The following is a 13,449-nucleotide window of genomic DNA, read 5'->3' as shown; positions in this document are numbered from 1 at the left end:
TAAGTTTGTGGGACTCTGAAATCAGTTATAATGAAAACACACTTCCTCAACACAGAAGAGGCAGCTGGTGGGCCTATTTAATAAATCAGTTTGTTGTTTTATTCAAAGCACATTATACAATTCTATAGATGAGGCTGTTAGACTTTCTTGAAGCTTTTATATAAAGCATTAAGTATTTTTAATGCATTAACTTTGCCTTGTAATGCAACTTATTGCATGCATTATATAATCTCACAAGTAATTTTCATAATACATTATAATACTTATCTATAGTTTTACACCTTTCAAAAGTAGAAAGTATACTTAGAACTTATATTGTATTAAAACATTATAAGCAGCCAATTTTAGAATTTAACAAATAATCTATATTATAATGCATTGTAATGTTGGTTACATTTATTTATGAAAACATATAATGCATTCCAGTGTACATTATGAATACCTTTATAATTAATTACAAAGATTCCCTTTGTGACGTTGAATCAGCTAATTCTCAGACAAAAACGTCTTAAAATACAGTCCATAATTAATTCATTCATTATTGTGTTTACATTACATTGTCCCACTTCACATGTCTGTGTTTTAAAAATCGACCCAGGAGCATCCAGAATGTTTTATTTATTTTTTATTATTATTATTATTTTTATTTTATTTTTTTATGACGTCTTTATAACAGTGTTTCTACTACTCTTATTGTAGCAATTTGTTGTTTATTTTGTAGTTTTTGATACATTAATAGAATGAGGTTATGTGGTTTTGCCTGCTTCCGGTGTCTTTACTGGTATCCTGAGGGGGAAAACAGCTTTCCTTGACATTTGTTTTTGTATCTGTTTTGATGTATAATTGTAATGAGACATTCAAACTCAAAGGGTCGCTATTGACCAAGAATGCAGTATCTTGTATGGCTGCCCTCCCTCTGTCATAATACTTTAAACATCACGACACGCCTTATTCAAACGCATCATTGTATAGGTTTGTGTGCTGATGTAAACATCACAGTGGACTGTGGAGTCTGAATTTACTTAACTGACACTAACAAACGGCAAATATGTTCGGATTCTTTTCTTGGTCGACTTGCATCGCGTTTATTTTACTGTTCATGCGGGAAAGCAATGGGGATTTGAGCTACTCCGTACCAGAGGAGATGAAACAAGGATCAGTAATCGGAAATATTGCGAAGGATCTCGGTCTTAAAACGGATGGGCTATTGTCAAGAAAAGCTCGGTTAGACACGGAAGAATACGGAAATCGCTTTTGTGAAATTAACCTGCAAAAAGGGCAGTTTATTGTGGCGGATAGGATCGACCGAGAGGAACTGTGCGGATCAAAAGCATCCTGTGTCTTAAAATACGACCTGGTTCTAGAAAACCCGCTAGAGCTGCATCGCATTTCAGTGAAAATAGAAGATATAAATGACAACTCACCACGATTTCCCAATGAGCTAATCAAACTTGAAATTGGCGAATCTGTAGGCACAGGAACACGTTTCCCCTTAGAGGAAGCGCATGATGCGGATGACGGCCAAAACGGTATTCAGAATTATTTACTTGAGAAAAACGAACACTTTTCTTTATCAGTTCACTCGAATGCCGAAGGAGGGAAATACTGCGAGCTAGTACTGCAAAAAGAACTAGATCGCGAACAAAAGAAGGATATGGATTTGGTTCTTACTGCAATCGATGGTGGAACTCCGGTGAAATCTGGCACTGCTGTAATTCATGTCATTGTCCTGGATGCGAATGACAATGTACCGGTATTTACTCAGCCTGTTTATACAGCCAGCATTTTAGAAAACTCGCCTTTAGATACTATGGTAGTCAAAGTAAGCGCTGTGGATGCTGATGAAGGAGTGAATGGGGATGTAATGTACGAGTTCAGCCGAATTTCAGACAAAGCTACCAAGCTTTTTTCTATAGATAAGATAAGTGGAGAAATTAAAGTGATTGGTCCAATAGATTTTGAAGACAAAAATAATTATGAGATACCTATACAGGCCAAGGATGGTTCTGGCTTGGCCTCTAATGCAAAAGTTGAAATAAATATAATTGATCTTAATGACAACACTCCTGTTATAGATTTAAAATCTAATGAGAATCAAATCCCAGAGAATGTGGAGCCTGGCACTGAAGTGGCTATTATTAATGTTCAGGATAAAGACACAGGGGATAACAAAAAGGTTTTCTGTACTATTCAAGAAAATGTTCCCTTTAAGCTAAATCCATCTATTAAAAATTATTACTCAATTGTCACTACAGGTCCCCTGGATCGCGAACTTATTAGCCATTATAACATAACTTTAACAGCTACTGATGGGGGAACTCCACCGTTATCATCCTCCAAAATAATTTACTTATCAGTTTCTGATATCAATGACAACTCCCCTGTATTTGAGCAGCAGTCCTACAGCGCTTATATAAGTGAAAATAACAAACCAGGCACTTCTGTTTGTTCTGTCAGTGCAAATGACCCAGACTGGAGACAGAACGGGACAGTACTGTACTCTCTGGTACCCAGTGAAGTCAATGGAATCCCAGTGTCCTCATTTCTATCTATTAATGGAGATACAGGGGTGATTCATGCTGTAAGATCATTTGATTATGAGCAGTTCAGAAACTTCACCATTAAAGTTGTTGCCAGAGACAATGGATCTCCACCACTCAGTAGTAACGTGACTGTGAAAGTCTTCATAACAGATGAGAATGATAACTCTCCACAGATATTATACCCTGTTCCTGATGGAAAGTCTTTAATGACTGAAATGGTCCCTAAAGCGACTCTCTCAGGCTCTCTGGTGTCCAAGGTGATCGCTGTAGATGCTGACTCTGGACAGAATGCATGGCTGTCCTATCAGATTGTCAAATCTACTGATCCGGGACTTTTCTCCATTGGTCTCCATAGTGGAGAGATTAAAACACAACGAGATATTTCTGAATCTGACAATATGAAGCAGAACCTTGTTATTTCAGTGAAGGATAACGGACAGCCCTCTCTTTCTACAACCTGTGCTGTGAATTTACTCATTTCTGACAACCTTTCTGAAGTTCCTGAACTTAAAGATATGACTTATGAGGACAACAACTCTAAATTAACATCATATTTGATCATTGCATTAGTCTGTGTGTCCACCTTCTTCCTGACGTTCATCATACTGATCGTAGCAGTGAAGTTTTGTCACAGGAGAAAGCCCAGACTGTTGTTTGATGGAGCAGTTGCTGTTCCCAGCGCCTATCTCCCTCCCAACTATGCAGAGGTGGATGGAGCAGGAACTCTCCGCAGCTCTTATAACTATGACACGTATCTAACCACAGGCTCTCGCACCAGTGACTTTAAGTTTATCACGTCTTACAATGAAAACACAATTCCTTTTGCTCAAACTTTGTGTCGTGATGAAAAAACAACAAACACATTTAGTGACACCAGTGGCGAAGGACTCAGCTACCCCACTCTGGTAAATTAATACTTTGATTAGTATTGGCTTCACTTTGTGTATTTGTTTGTGTGATTCTGTGCTGATTCTTATATTCTGTAAAAGAAAGAAAAAAAAAAAAAACACTATTTGCAAACATTTCTGATTTGTTATGTATCATTAGCCTCACAGTCAACATTATTCTCTGTCGGAGTTGTACATATTTGAGGTTTTCTGTCATGACTATTTAACAGTTTCAAAATACACATTCATTTTAATTAATCTGTAAAGTGAAATACTTACTGATGTGATTCTTGTAAAAGGAAAAATCTAAATCTTTACAGCACTGTAACAATTAACACAAGGTAATAAAATGGAATTGTCATTTACGTTTTCTTTTTCTTCTTTTAATTCACCACTCACTATTATTTTATTTTACCCTCCACCCCCTTCCCTTTTAATTGTCCCAAAGGTATATACAAAAACCTTTGTAAATCTTTCAAAAAAAAAAAAATAATAAATAAAATAAATAAATATATAAATATATATATATATATAATCCTTGTTCAGTGTAGCTTTAGTAGCTTTCAATGTATTATTTTACTGTGGTTTTATGTGGCTTTATGACATTTGTAACTTTTTGTCTGAAAACGTAAGCTTTCATGAAACAAACTGTCACACAAGCAAGTTGTCAAATAAAGAAACAACATGCCAAATCAAAGCAAAAGATTTCTTGTCCTAGTACTTCAGAAAAAAATTACAAAAAGATTAAAAAAAAATACTAAAACTGACAGATGACTTATATAAAATACAGATGATATATATAAAATATCTCTCTTTTTTTGTTTTGTTTTTAAGTTAAGTTAAAAAAAAATATTGATTTTATATTTTCTGCACTAAGTGTGTACAGCTTTTCAGGACTATGCTAGCTAACATTGTGCTGATTAGCGTCTTTGAGCTAGCTTCAAAAGCATCTAAAATTGTCACTATCGAAACAGTCATGACTGAAACACGTCATCATCATTTTGGTAGTGACAAAACGGAACACATAATCCTTTATTTGTAAGAAATACATTTTTAGTACAGTTATGTGAATTATTAGTATTTTAGTATGTTTTGGTGTTTAGTATGCAAGTTAAAATTATGTGATGCGGTTACTACCAAAACATTACTGTCATTACCGAAAATGTGTAGTCACGACTGAAACATGGGATGTTTTGTCAAATATAATGTATATTGAGTAACCAAATAACATGTTGTGATATGATTGTTTTGTTCAATGTATATTCAAATTAATGAATCCTTAACTTTGAAATCATTATGATTAACTTTATGCCTTTTGCAAAGAAAGATTGGATTTAAAATACAACAAATCTCATAAATCGCACTTGAAATATTTTTAAAATTGTAATTACTTTTGATTTTCCTCAGAACATTTTTTAATAAAATGACAAAAAACACATTTACAAGGTTGATGCAAGCAAAATCTCAACAGGTTAGTATAACCAAACAAATATTTGGACAAATATTCCAAAACTTTCTGAAAATGCAAAATGAGAATTAACCACACAGTAACTAGAAATGTGTGGATATTATACATTTTGCATACATTCAAAATTTGTTGACAAAGTTTTCAGGATTTTTCCATAGGGGAGACCAGGGATGGATGTAACATTTTTGTCTGTATCTTGGACTTGTTTTAAGCCAGTGCATTCAAAATGTGACTCAAAATAGTTAGAAGTGTCTGCTATTAAATGGGGTACATTTCATCTTTGCAGCACAAACAGAAAATGTGTGATTTAGTTTCAAATACAAGGAGTGAAATGTTACAATTCATCCAATAGTCCGACTTAGTTGTAATACCCTGGGGTGAGATGTAACATTATGATTTCAAATAAGGATTAAATATTTTGAAAGTTTTTGATCCAGCACTGACATTATTGGTGTGTTTGTGTTACATTAGTATCATGATCATAAAACTAAATAACATGCATGTGTGTGCATGCGTGTGTGTGTGTTTAAGCATGTTTGTTAGTGACAGACATAGAAATTGTCCATAATAAAACTGAACTTGCACACTTGAACATTTAGAGACAACCTCTGTTTTTCTCCTCCAAGACCTAGGCATATAGAAGTTCAAAGAAAACATAAATTAAATGTTTTATTGATGTTACAACTAACCCAGAGTCTTGTAGCCATGAACTAGCTCACCTTACAGCTAACAGCCAGAACATTAGCACTAACAACTTGCATGAAAAATATCTACACAGACACAATATACATAATTTAACTTTGAGTTTAACTACAAAGCAGGGACTGCCATTACAAAAGTAAATTAAGAATAAAAATATTTTTTTGAGGTTTTTAACCTCAAAATTTGTGTTTTTTTTTTTTTTTTTTTCTCCTTTAAAATCTACTTCGTCTGCCACAGGGCTCTACTTCCTCACATGTGCAATGAGGACTAAACTGAGGATGTGTGAAAGTGATTTGTAACTTCTTCCTAATTTTAGAAATTGGAAGTGGTGCAACTGACCCATGTTACAACCATCCATGGTCTCCTCTCTCTCTCTCTCTCTCTCTCTCTCTTATTGACATTACTGTCACTGTGACTTAAATTGCCAGTATGTTAAGGGCTTTTTAAAACAATAATACCTGTACTGTATTGAGGGGACAACTCTTTATATGTATTTATATATATATATATATATATATATATATATATATATATATATATATATATATATATCCTTTTTTTTTTTTTTTTTTTTTTTCTTTACTTTAATGCCTTAAATATTATTATAAACAGCCCTAACTTTAATCTCATTTTTGTCTTCCATGCCCTCCTCTGTGAACCAATACTGGACATCCTTCTAAAGGTAAGAAAAAAATCTTATTTACTCTAAATTAAATGGGATGCATGCTTGTGATGTACAAATCTGATTCATTAATTTTCTAATAGATACTGAAAAGCCTGGAAATCTGCATGGGTAATTGACCATAAACACATTTAATTGTACAACCAGACACAAAGCACAACTTTTTTATGTTATTTAAACAAGCATGAAAACGGATGTTTGATAATATGACTGTTTTAACATGTTAAATCTGTAAAGATGTTGGCTGGTTTATTTGTTGATGAAAAAGCAAAAATCAAATGATCATTTTATTTGATCAAATTTTGAATAAAATTGACATTAACAAATGCTTTCATTCAAATAATCTTATGTGGAATAAAGTGAATAAATTCATCATAATAAGGCAATAGCATAAAAAAAAAAAAATAAACATTATGCAAATAATTGCTAGGCTAGACTAGGGAAAAATACCTTAATGCATTTTTAATAATAATAATAATAATAATAATAATAATAAAGTAGAATGTTAGAATGTCAGCAGAATGTCAGCAGCAACATCAGGACATGCTAAGGGCTCAAGGTGAGTTTTTAGACTTTTCTTGAGTATATTTCTTGAAGCTTTACTTTTTCTGTTGCATTCTGTCTTCTTGTATTCTGAATTAAATTCGTCGGGTGCTGTTCATTCAGATGGTGCTGAAATGGTCATTGTTTTTGTTTTGTTTTACAATTGCCTGCTACTGGTAAATTAGCTTGTGGTTCACATGTATACCGCATGACGGAGTTCCATATGATTTTTAATATTATTAATAGCAGAAATGAACTGAGCCTGCTGGTCTTGTATTTGCGTCTTTAAAGCTCTGAGCGCCGCTGTTGATTAACATCTGAGCGCTTCTTTGCTCAGCAGTCCATCCCTTACTAACGCGTTTGTAGGTTGGACATGTGCAGTGTTCTTTCGATGAAAAGAACATATACGTTATTTTGTATTTAGGATTATAATGTTCAATTATATTTGCTCCAACTTCGTTTGACGTCGCTGCTTATCAAGATGGCTTTTTCAAGCTTGTCGAGCAATCTACACAATCCTTGGATGGTTTCCGCACATTCAAAATGGCAGGTTGTGTTTTTCATTCTCTGCTTTTACGGAGTGGACGTAGTATATTGCAATACAAGATATTCCATCCCGGAAGAAATGCCAGAGGGATCATTCGTTGGAAACATCGCCAAGGATCTGGGGATAGAGATAAGTAGACTCATATCTGGAAAAGCTCGCGTCGTAACAAAGGGCGGACGACAGTATGTCGATCTGAGCAGAGACAAAGGGACTCTAGTAGTTAAAGAAAGGATAGATCGAGAGCAGCTCTGTAAGCAAACGACGCCTTGCAGCTTCAGCTTTGATCTTATCGTTGAAAACCCTATCCAACTCCATCGAGTCACAGTTGAGGTGCAAGATATAAACGATAATGCTCCATTATTTCCGAAAGAAAATGTAAATTTGGAAATAAGCGAAAATGCAATTTCTGGAACTAGGTTTCCATTGGACAGCGCTATAGATGCAGATGTAGGTCTAAATGGTATACAGAACTATAAACTACATCCAACTGATAGTTTTAAACTGGAGGTCCTTAGTCAGACCGACGGCAGCAAATACATTGAGATGGTTTTACAGCGAGAACTAGACCGAGAGGAGCGCGATGAGATTAAATTGGTTCTTTTGGCAAATGATGGTGGATCACCTCAAAAATCAGGCAGTGTAAAAATTCACGTTACTGTTCTGGATGTTAATGATAATGCCCCAGTTTGTAAACAATCAGTATTTAAAACTGAAGTTAGAGAGAATTCACCTGCTGGTACTTTTATAGGTACCATTAGTGCTGCTGATGCTGACGAAGGTGTAAATGGCCAGGTTTCCTATTCCTTTGCTGTTGCAAGCAAAGAAGCAAGGGAGCTTTTTGCAATAAATACAGAGACAGGCGAGATTAGACTTCTTGAGCGTTTAGATTATGAATCTCAAAATAGTTATCAAATAAATATTAAAGCGAGAGATAAAGGAGGTCTCGCAGATACCTGCAAATTTATCATAGATGTACTCGATGAAAATGACAACTCTCCAACCATACAGCTGATGTCGTTCTCAAACACCCTTCCTGAAAATTCCCCAGTGGGAGCAACTGTAGCCGTCATTAACGTGGAGGACGCAGATTCGGGTCAAAATGGCCTTGTTCAGTGCTCAATAAATCAAAACATACCGTTTAAAATTGAGTCATCTCTCGCAGAATATTATAGTTTAGTTACTGATGATATGCTTGATCGAGAAAGTACTGCTGAATATAACATAACGATCTTGGTGTCAGATCATGGAAGTCCAGTGCGACACGCAAACAAAACACTTAATGTAAAAATATCCGATGTGAATGACAATCCGCCAATATTCCATTCTGAGGAATATAACACATTTGTTAGCGAAAATAATTCTCCTGGTCTGACTGTACTGACTGTTAAAGCAAATGATGCTGACTGGGGTCCCAATGCACAATTGTCCTACTTCCTGAAGGATGAAAACATGCGTGGTGCACCGTTAAGTTCCCTCATATCTGTAGATTCACTCACTGGCAATATTCGTGCAGTAAAATCATTTGATTTTGAACAGTTAAAATCGTTTGCCTTTAACGTGACAGCTCGAGATGGAGGATCCCCGCCCTTGAGCTCTGAAGTGACAATAACTATCAATATTCAAGATGAGAATGACAACGCTCCTCAGGTTCTGTATCCAGTACAGACTGGTGCTTCTGTAGTGGCTGAGATTGTGCCTCGTGCTGCAGATGTTGGATATCTGGTCACTAAAGTGGTGGCTGTTGATGTGGACTCTGGACAGAATGCCTGGCTCTCCTATAAACTACAGAAAGCTACAGACAGAGCGCTGTTTGAAGTGGGCTTGCAGAATGGAGAAATAAGAACTGTGCGACAAGTAACTGATAAAGATGCGGTCAAACAAAAACTGACTGTTGTTGTGGAGGATAACGGACAGCCCTCTCGCTCAGCTGTGGTGTCCATTAACGTGGCTGTGGCTGACAGCTTTCCTGAAGTGCTGTCAGAGTTCACAGACTTTACGCATGGAAAGCAGTATGACGAGAACTTGACGTTTTATTTAGTTCTCGCACTGGCTGCTGTTTCTTTCTTATTCATTACTTGTGTGGTTGTGATAATATCAGTCAAGATCTACAGATGGAGACAGTCTCGCTTCTTATATCAGTCCAATCTGCCTGTTATTCCGTACTATCCACCGCATTACGCAGACACAGGAGTCACTGGAACTCTGCCACACGGGTATAATTATGAAGTGTGCATGACGACTGACTCGAGGAAGAGTGACTGTAAGTTTTCTACACTCGGCGGACAGAATGTTTTAGTGGTGGACCCGAGTTTCACTGAGACGATGCAGCGCGCAATGAAGGAAAAGAACATTCTTGAAAATTCTGAGCTACAAGAAATGGTAAGGTTTGGATTGGATTAATGCACACATTAAAATGAACATTAATATTAGTAATTGCCTCGATGTCTTTTCGGTCATTACACCATAAATCTTTGCTTCTTCAGCCTGTTGATGCTATGCAAACTTAAAGTAAAGAGGACGTGTTAGATAACGTCGTTTTAAAATGATAAATATATAATTAATCAAGGTAACACACACAGAACTGATTGAATGATTTAATCGTTGTCATTATTGTAAAATGGACGCTGCTGATAAAAAGACGACATCATTGAGAGATAGAATTCTAAAGAAAATATTATTATTTATTATTATTTATTTATTTATTTATTTTTAAATCAGCGTGTCTTTTTTGCGCTTGCTTTCATTTTTTTTTTTTTTTTTTTACTTGCAGTTACGTTTTAGATTTTAGCGAGTCTGGGAATCGAGCATTCAGTTCATTGTTGAATTCTTGGGGTGCTGTTCATTCTGATGGTGCTGAAATGGTCAGCGGTTTCCTCTTATTAGTCTTTACCGGTTAAACAGACTCTAACTTTTTTTTAACAAAACGGAACAGTTTCTTCTTCCTCTTCTTCTTATCATTCCTCTTCTTCTTTTTCTTCTTGTGATATTGATGTCATAATTTTGACTTGTAACACTGGAATTTAAGGCTGTTGGTCTTGTATTTGCGAATTTACGACTCTGAGTGCCGCTGTTGATTAACATCTGAGTAGAGCCCTTCTTTGCTCAGCAGTCTGTATTGCCAGTCACTTACTGACGTGTTTGTAGGTTGGGGATATGCAGTGTTCGTTTTTTCTGATGGAAAGAACATGAATGCTTTATTGTACATTTAGGTTTTTTAATGGTTTTTCGTACTTGATCCCACTTTGTTTGACGACACAGCTCAAGATGGTTTTCATAAGGTTATCGAGCAATTCACACAATCAGTGGATGGTTTCTTCAAATTCAAAATGGCTGGTTGTGTTTTTCATTCTCTGCCTTTACAGAGTGGACGTCATTTATTGCAATGCCAGATATTCCATCCCAGAAGAAATGCCAGAAGGATCATTCGTTGGAAACATCGCCAAGGATCTGGGGATAGAGATAAGTAGACTTATATCTGGAAAAGCTCGCGTCGTAACAAAGGGCGGACGACAGTATGCCGATCTGAGCAGAGACAAAGGGACTCTAGTAGTTAAAGAAAGGATAGATCGAGAGGAGCTCTGTAAGCAAACGACGCCTTGCAGCTTCAGCTTTGATCTTATTGTTGAAAACCCTATCCAACTTCATCGAGTCACAGTTGAGGTGCAAGATATAAACGATAATGCTCCGTTATTTTCGAAAGAAAATGTTAATTTGAATATTACTGAAAATGCGGTTTTAGGAGCTCGTTTTCCTTTAGACAGCGCTATAGATACAGATGTAGGTCTAAATGGTATACAAAGCTATAAACTACATACAACTGATACTTTTAAACTGGAAGTACATAGTCAGACCGATGGCAGCAAATACGTTGAGATGGTTTTACAACGAGAACTTGATCGAGAGGAACGCGATGAGATTAAATTGGTTCTTTTGGCAACTGATGGTGGATCACCTCAGAAATCAGGCAGCTGTAAAAATTCACGTTACTGTTCTGGATGCTAATGATAATGCCCCAGTGTGTAGACAGTCAGTATTTAAAACTGAAGTTAGAGAGAATTCGCCTGCTGGTACTGTCATAGGTACTATTAGTGCTACTGATGCTGACGAAGGTATAAATGGCCAGGTTTCCTATTCCTTTGCTGTTGCTAGCAAAGAAGCAAGTGAGCTTTTTGGGATAAACACAGATACAGGCGAGATTAGACTTCTTAATCATTTAGATTATGAATCTCAAAATAGCTATCAATTAAATATTAATGCAAGAGATAAAGGAGGCCTTTCAGATACTTGCAAAATTGTTATAGATGTAATTGATGAAAATGACAACTCTCCAACCATACAGCTGATGTCGTTCTCAAACATCCTTCCTGAAAATTCTCCAGTGGGAACAACTGTAGCCGTCATTAACGTGGAGGACGCAGATTCGGGTAAAAATGGCCTTGTTCAGTGCTCAATAAATCAAAACATACCGTTTAAAATTGAGTCATCTCTCGCAGAATATTATAGCTTAGTTACTGATGATATGCTTGATCGAGAAAGTACTGCTGAATATAACATAACGATCTTGGTTTCAGACCAAGGAAGCCCAGTGCGCCACGCAAACAAAACACTTAATGTAAAAATATCCGATGTGAATGACAATCCGCCAGTATTCGAGTTTGAGGAATATAAAACATTTGTTAGTGAAAATAATTCTCCTGATCTGACTATACTGACTGTTAAAGCAAACGATGCTGACTGGGGTCCCAATGCGCAATTGTCCTACTTCCTGAAGGATGAAAACATGCGTGGTGCACCGTTAAGTTCCCTCATATCTGTAGATTCACTCACTGGCAATATTCGTGCAGTAAAATCATTTGATTTTGAACAGTTAAAATCGTTTGCCTTTAACGTGACAGCTCGAGATGGAGGATCCCCGCCCTTGAGCTCTGAAGTGACAATAACTATCAATATTCAAGATCAGAATGACAACGCTCCTCAGGTTCTGTATCCAGTACAGACTGGTGCTTCTGTGGTGGGTGAGATTGTGCCTCGTGCTGCAGATGTTGGATATCTGGTGACTAAAGTGGTGGCTGTTGATGTGGACTCTGGACAGAATGCCTGGCTCTCCTATAAACTACAGAAAGCTACAGACAAAGCGCTGTTTGAAGTGGGTTTACAGAATGGAGAAATAAGAACTGTGCGACAAGTGACTGATAAAGATGCGGTCAAACAAAAACTGACTGTTGTTGTGGAGGATAACGGACAGCCCTCTCGCTCAGCTGTGGTGTCCATTAACGTGGCTGTAGCTGACAGCTTTCCTGAAGTGCTGTCAGAGTTCACAGACTTTACGCATGAAAAACAGTATGACGAAAATCTGACTTTTTATTTAGTTCTTGCACTTGCTGCTGTTTCTTTCCTATTTATTACTTGTGTGGTTGTGATAATATCAGTAAAGATCTACAGATGGAGACAATCTCGCTTTTATATCAGTCAAATCTGCCTGTTATTCCGTACTATCCACCGCATTACGCAGACACAGGAGTCACTGGAACTCTGCCACACGGGTATAATTATGAAGTGTGCATGACGACTGACTCGAGGAAAAGTGACTGTAAGTTTTCTACACTTGGCGGACAGAATGTTTTAGTGGTGGACCCGAGTTTCACTGAGACGATGCAACGCGCAATCAAGGAAAAGAACTTAGAAGATCCTGAGTTCCCTGAAATGGTAAGATCACCTGTTCTTAAAAAGTACATATAATATTTTAATTACATTCACTGAATTTAGTAACACTGGTCTGTTAGGCTATGATAAATCTGTAACAATAAGGTTCAATTCAGTAATATCAATTAATGCATTCGCGACAAAATAAAAAAAATAAAAACATAAATAAATAAACAGTTGTATGGATACATTTTTAGACATAGTAATACTTTTAACAATTATGGTTGTATAACTTAACATTAGTCAACAATTGGCACAATATTTTCCATTAAAAAGAAATAGTATATTAATATGAATATAAATAAAATCTGAAAAATTATTCTTTATTATTAGTTCATTCCTAATACTACAACTAATGTTTACAATCAGACTTG

The 13,449-nt window shown here is 36.2% G+C and overlaps 2 protein-coding genes and 1 pseudogene across 2 annotated transcripts; all 3 read left to right on the top strand.

Moving 5' to 3' along the window:
• The window catches only part of LOC127171682 (protocadherin beta-7-like), an 83,027-nt pseudogene that overhangs the window by 6,580 nt on the left and 62,998 nt on the right, over positions 1-13,449 (top strand).
• LOC127171687 (protocadherin beta-15-like) lies at positions 133-4,199 on the top strand. Its single transcript, XM_051120486.1, has one exon. It carries the CDS (start codon positions 1,049-1,051, stop codon positions 3,455-3,457), a length of 2,409 nt encoding a protein of 802 aa, XP_050976443.1. The 5' UTR covers positions 133-1,048; the 3' UTR covers positions 3,458-4,199.
• On the top strand, positions 7,057-10,972 carry LOC127171683 (protocadherin beta-16). The gene is made up of 2 exons (XM_051120483.1): positions 7,057-9,751; positions 10,735-10,972. The coding sequence occupies exons 1-2, from the start codon at positions 7,307-7,309 to the stop codon at positions 10,837-10,839; spliced, it is 2,550 nt and encodes an 849-aa protein (XP_050976440.1). The 5' UTR covers positions 7,057-7,306; the 3' UTR covers positions 10,840-10,972.

Source organism: Labeo rohita, chromosome 10, assembly GCF_022985175.1.
Source record: "Labeo rohita strain BAU-BD-2019 chromosome 10, IGBB_LRoh.1.0, whole genome shotgun sequence".
NCBI classification, from domain to species: domain Eukaryota; kingdom Metazoa; phylum Chordata; class Actinopteri; order Cypriniformes; family Cyprinidae; genus Labeo; species Labeo rohita.
The sequence above is the reverse complement of the archived record's forward strand: the minus strand, read 5'-3'. Positions and strand labels throughout refer to the sequence as shown.